General features: G+C 33.7%; 1 protein-coding gene across 1 annotated transcript; it reads left to right on the top strand.

Moving 5' to 3' along the window:
- Positions 1 to 327: 327 nt before the first annotated feature.
- LOC124833096 (phytochrome-associated serine/threonine-protein phosphatase) lies at positions 328 to 6,092 on the top strand. The gene is made up of 10 exons (XM_047307477.2): positions 328 to 564; positions 894 to 1,040; positions 1,135 to 1,202; positions 1,435 to 1,492; positions 2,891 to 3,001; positions 3,133 to 3,183; positions 4,732 to 4,875; positions 4,962 to 5,057; positions 5,554 to 5,625; positions 5,829 to 6,092. The coding sequence occupies exons 1-10, from the start codon at positions 484 to 486 to the stop codon at positions 5,910 to 5,912; spliced, it is 912 nt and encodes a 303-aa protein (XP_047163433.1). The 5' UTR covers positions 328 to 483; the 3' UTR covers positions 5,913 to 6,092.
- The last annotated feature ends 255 nt before the right edge of the window (positions 6,093 to 6,347 follow it).

Genomic DNA, 6,347 nt, shown 5'->3' on the forward strand with positions numbered 1-6,347 from the left:
TAAAAAATGATATAAATATGCTTCAAAGCATTTATACAAATTTAAATAAACTTTAATCACGATCAGTAGAGTCATAATTTTTGAAAATTGAGAAATTTCTCTTGCTCCAAGTCACGGATTTTACCCTAAATGCGTGATAATTTACTTTCCCAACTTTTGCATGGAAATTTTTTATCCAGGCTCTTGTTTCCCCCAGTAATTTTATAGTTTTATTCCAATATTACCTTACTTTTAGTTAGCTTAGTATTTTTTAATATTTATAACGATTGATTGATTTAAATAATAATAGTATTATTATTAATAATAATAAGAACAAGAACAGGTGAGGTTTGTTATTGGTCAGAGGATTTCATTTGGTGTAGGAAAGAGGAAGAAAATTAGAAGATCCTAAAAAGTTGTTTATTGTTGACCGGTGGGAAGGGAAGTGGGAGCAGTGTGTTTGAGTTGTGTTTGGCAGCGGAAGGAGGAGCCAGAAAGTGTGAAATGGATTTGGACCAGTGGATCTCCAAGGTCAAGGATGGCCAGCACCTTCTTGAAGACGAGCTTCAACTTCTTTGCGAATATGTATGTACACACACAGACACTCTCTTTCACCTTTTAGGGTTTCTCTTTCAAATCTTCAAATCAATTGCATCAATCATATGTTCTTTTCCTCCATTCATAACCGAATTTTCATATCGGAGGACCCAATATGCATAGTAGACGATCTTTAGGGCTGGCGCTGTCTGCCCCCCGGTTTGCGTTCTGCTTGTGTTTTATGTGCACTTCTATTACTGTGTTCTTTGTGTAACTATGGTGCTAGGTCTACCATTAACTTTTGCTGTTCCTCGTTGCAGCTTTAGTTTTCAGTTTAAGTTTTAAATTGAACTGACGAGTGAGTGTTCACCTGTCAGGTTAAAGAGATCCTTATTGAGGAGTCAAATGTGCAGCCGGTGAATAGCCCAGTGACGGTTTGTGGTGATATTCACGGTCAGTTTCATGATCTGATGAAACTTTTCCAGACTGGGGGTCATGTGCCGGAGACAAATTACATTTTTATGGTATGTATGTACTAGTACGATTATCTTTTGGAACTGGATAACCATGTTTACAACATATCCTTTATGTGCTATATCTTCCCTGAATGTGTGGCAGGGGGACTTTGTTGACAGGGGCTACAATAGTCTTGAAGTATTCACCATCCTTTTACTTCTAAAAGCTAGGTATGCTGTTTCCATGTATGCTTGCATCTGCCTTAACTTGCTCACGACACATGGCTTGTGGTTATACTATCTTTACGTTTAAGGAGATTGTTTTCTGCTTCCTCTTGGAGTCATGGTAGTAATTTAGTGAACATGTTTGGACCTCCAATGTTACAAATTAAAATTAGAATAATTGTGATTTTATAAATTCTCTTTTTATTCATGCATCTTTTATTTTTGTTTAACTTTATAGATACCCAGCTAATATTACCCTTCTACGGGGAAACCATGAAAGTAGACAACTAACACAGGTATGTTTTTATTCTATCACAAGTTTGTCTATTTGTACCTGGCATGAATTATTCTAGGCAAGCAGTAGAAAACAGATTATTTGATTAGTTCATTAATGTTATCATGTTACTAGAACAATGACATAAATCACTCTCTAGACTTGTTTGATTTTATTTTCGGTAAACAGTGATACAAATAGGAGGGCTCTTGAAGTTTCTTCTCGATGTCATTTTAGATTATACCAACTCTAACCTTAGGCAGTGTTTATGTGATTATGCATGACTTCATTGCATGTAATCTTTAGCAATTTTAAATTTGATCCTTTTGAAATTTCTTCAGAAGAAATAGTTATTCTAGAATAGTCTACCAAATAGGATTTTTCCGGAATTGAAGGTTAGGAGATGACTGTTAAACAGAATCTACTTTTCCATGGATTGAGGTTCTGGATTGAATAAGTGAAGTGGAAATCTGATGTCTGCAAGGCAAAATTTGAACTATGCTAGTTAGCCTTGGTGGTCTTTGTTCACCCGTTACCTGATTTGGATCAGTGCATCAATCATGTTAAGTTTTCATAGGAATTAATGTAGAAATTACAGTCTTTGAATATAATATTATTAAGGATACATGTACAAATAATTCAAGGTATCCAATCATCAATTATTTATTATAAAAAATATAATATATCCCTTTACACAAAATATATTTGAACTTCATGAAAAAATATAATTTATTAAAAATGTATAAACCTGACATCTTCAAAATTTTCATTTTAGAAAACAGAAAATATAACATGATAACAGATATGTTTGTAAATCTTGACAATATGAAAATGAAAATTGTTTTCAGAAAATGAAAATACAAAATAAATAGAAAGTTAAAATAGAAAACATTTTCTAAAACCAAACAAGCCATGATGTCTAATGGTGTTTTGTTTATTCAATATACTTTGGCTTGTGTCTGCAATTTTTATTTCTGAGGATGAACCTTAACATATTGGTAAAGTTGTGTCTTTGATGGGTTTAGATCATGGAAGGCCTGCGTACATCTACCCTTCTCTGACCCCCTTAGGTGGGAGCCTATCATACTGGATTGTTTTATGTTATATATCCATCTACCTTATGTAATTAGGTTCTGTATGGACGGGATAGGTAAATGATAAAAATGGGATATTTTGCTCTGTTCAAAGGATTAAAATTCCATTGATTGTATAATTCATCAAGTGGTTTAGGGACTTAGGAGTTATATCCTAGTTTTTCCTTTTAACTTCTTCTGTAGTGAAAAATGTCAAATTTTATGAATTTCTGTTTATGGATCATAAAGATAAGGTGCGAATTGTGGAAGTGCTAAGATTCAAAATTAGAAATGTTGAATTCTTTCATGCCATTTTATGTTAATATTGTAATTTTATGTTGTACTAGGTCTATGGATTTTATGATGAATGCCAGAGGAAGTACGGAAATGCTAATGCTTGGCGATATTGTACAGATGTCTTTGACTATCTTACACTTTCTGCAATCATAGATGGAACTGTAAATCACTTTTTACTCTCTCCGTCAGTCCTTCTATTTTCCAAATGCACATGTAGGCAGTGCTCCAGGTTTTATATTGCAAATTCTGTTTTAAAAAAAAAAAAGTCTTTAATTTGCTTTGGTTGACTCAGGTGCTTTGTGTTCATGGTGGTCTTTCTCCAGACATTCGAACAATTGATCAGGTTCTCTCTCTACCCTTTGCTCTCAGTTGATGGTCGAGCTCAATATTGTCTTAGTTTAAGGTTCATTTAAATTTGTTACGTTGTTTATGTGAGTATGTCTATCCTCACCTTTTCTGTATTTGGATACATGATATTTAGGGATGATGTATGTGTTGTGATGTTCTTGTAAGTTACCTCTTGACTTGTTACATAGTGTGAAGTGTTAGTTCAGATTTGGCTTAACTCAAATTTATAATTTTGTGAATGTGCAATTTTGGTGCCTATAAAAGTTTAATTGTACATTTGGCTCTTTAGTTTTATAAAATTAAGCAATTCTAGTCCACTGCTACCATGTTTTTCAATTTCTAACAGAAAATGTTTACATGTCCGTCAACGATAACAATATTAGTTACATATGTAAAATAATAATGAAAACATTTGATTCTAAGCTTTAGTATTGTTATCACAAAAGATATGTTACAGTTTTTGTTAGTAATTAGATGATATATCATGTTGGACTAAAATTGCTCAATTTTGAAAACTTGGAGAACCAACCATGCTGTTAAATTATTTTTAGAGGAATCAATATTATGCATTGGTGAAACTATGGGGACTGAAAGTGGATTTAAACTTTTAAGTTAGCTTGCTGATTCTCCCTTATGTCTCATGCTTCCCACAGCTTATTCAGAAAATAAAATATCACTATTTGAACAATTTAGTATTTTTTTTGTCGAGTTGGATACATTTGTGTTCCCTTTTCCCTACTTTTTACTAATCAATTAATTATGTGATCTATTTTTGTTTGAATTAGAAATACTGTGGTCTTTCTTATTTCATTTTGGTGTTAGTTTAATATTTAACAGTACTGATAAATAATTCTTGATGATAATTGTCTAAATTATTGAAGTTGTTTTGTCATCAATATAATCAACAGGCATTTCATAGGTTGTTGTGTTCATTTACTATTATTTTCAAGGTTGTCAAACTCAACTGTCTACACAAACTTGTGGTGCCTCGGTAGATTAGTAAACTTGAAAGGTTACCCAATAGAAGAAAACATTTAAAACCCCTATAACCCATTATAGTATACTAATATATTTTATTGCCATGTACATAGTCAGTATTCAACATTAGCAAATCGACCACAGTACCACTCAACACAGTCAGCCAATCAATCTTGAAGAACACAGTATCATAAAACTAACTAACCAATCAACAAAGGGTACATCACCTCCCAATTAACCAAACAGTGAAGACAAGAAACAAAATGCCCATGAGTGTACAAGTCTACGGGTCTCTTCCCATTTCCACCCAACTCTACTCGCCACATTTCCATATCATGGATATCAACTCTGTTTTCCTTGGGTAGCAATGTTATTGGCCTAGTTGACAAGTTGACTTGTGAGTTTGACAACCATGTATTTCTTTAACTGAATCTGTGTTGCTTCTTATTGGTGAATCTTTACACACACACACACATACACACACACAGATAGACATAGATAGATAGATGAATGGATGGATAGATATAGATATAGATGAATATAACAATGAGTATCCATTTGACAGATAAGGATCATTGAAAGGAATTGTGAAATTCCTCATGAGGGGCCATTTTGTGATCTGATGTGGAGTGATCCTGAAGATATTGAAACATGGGCAGTCAGTCCCCGTGGAGCTGGTTGGCTTTTTGGATCCCGCGTCACTTCTGAGGTAATGTAATTCAATAGTGAATCACTTATTGAATTGAAGTATTGAACATTACCTGTGAATTTTACGAGGGCGTTATTTTCGTGCAGTTCAATCACATAAACAATCTTGATCTCGTTTGTCGAGCACACCAACTTGTTCAAGAAGGTCTTAAGTATATGTTCCAGGATAAAGGCCTTGTAACTGTACGTAACTGTTTCTTTTGAAAATTTAATATTATTCATTCTTTTAATTAATTATTGGGATGGGCAGTGCTAATACCTTGAGCAAGGATTTGTCTTTATGATAAGTATCCAAACACTGGTGTAACAACCCTCAAAAGCTAGATATTAAGGAAGCAACCAAGCACTTAAAAACTCTATCAAGCATCTCATTACTCGATGTGGCTTTCACTCTACAACACTTCATTCAATGACACTTAATGTCAACACTAACAACCTGACTCTGATACCAATTGATAAGTATCCAAACTCTTGCAGTACCTGTGTTCAAAAGCTAGCTATTAAGGGGAGATAACTGATCACATAAATGTTCCACTGAGCATCCCATACCACTTCATATGCAACTTACACGTCCCATAATATCCAAGTTCCTATCATTTTAACTTTCGAGTAAAAATATAAACTACAGTTTTATTTGAGACTTACAAGACCATTTGAGTAATTCATTTTAATTTTGCAGGTATGGTCTGCACCCAATTACTGTTACCGTTGTGGAAATGTAGCTTCTATTCTTAGTTTCAATGAAAGTATGGTGAGTCAACTGAAACTCGTCTTATTAAATGTTTTCTGGGTTAACTCAGTTGCTGCGTCATTCTGCCTTATGATTATGCGGGGCTTTTATTTATAGCTTATGAGGGTTGAAACATTTGTTAGGATGCTTGGATTTCGTAGCTGTCATCTTGCTTATAAGTCACAGCATTTTGTTCATAGACTTGCATTTTTTGCTTGAAACAGGAGCGAGAAGTTAAATTTTTCACTGAAACAGAGGAGAACAACCAGATGAGAGGCCCCAGGACAGGCGTTCCATATTTCTTATAACTTGAAAATGTTTTTCTTGAATTTATTGTAAAATTATATAGTAAGGGCCTTACTATTATGATTGGACGTTTATAGTATTGTATCGTGGAGCTTTTCTAAAAGATGGATCTTTATTTTTGGCATAAGATTTCACAATCTTGTGTGCGATGTGATGCATCGGAAATACCACTATTCACCATCTATGATCTGTGTTCTTAAGGTAAAAAATGAACTACTCTTTCGTTGGTGTTTTCACTTGCCCATGATTGAGAATGCTATGGGATTTATAAAATGAAGTATAATCTCGAAGTTAAAAGTTGTTTCGATTGATTAATTTGTTAGAGCGAATAAATGCAGCCTAATAATTATACTAATCAAGTGTAGATTACGTGAATGCGCGTATGGATCAATTTCAAATGCAGTTAGATTCTTTGATTCAAAATCACACTTAGCCAC

Source organism: Vigna umbellata, chromosome 7 (genome assembly GCF_029865625.1).
Source record: "Vigna umbellata cultivar VRB3 chromosome 7, Vumbellata_1.0, whole genome shotgun sequence".
Lineage (NCBI taxonomy): Eukaryota > Viridiplantae > Streptophyta > Magnoliopsida > Fabales > Fabaceae > Vigna > Vigna umbellata.

Coding starts and splice junctions, on each gene's coding strand:
- LOC124833096 (XM_047307477.2), top strand. CDS start 484: ATGGATTTGGACCAGTGGATCTCCAAGGTCAAGGATGGCCAGCACCTT. Junction 1,041..1,134: donor AGACAAATTACATTTTTATG/GTATGTATGTAC, acceptor AATGTGTGGCAG/GGGGACTTTGTTGACAGGGG. Junction 4,876..4,961: donor GATCCCGCGTCACTTCTGAG/GTAATGTAATTC, acceptor ATTTTCGTGCAG/TTCAATCACATAAACAATCT.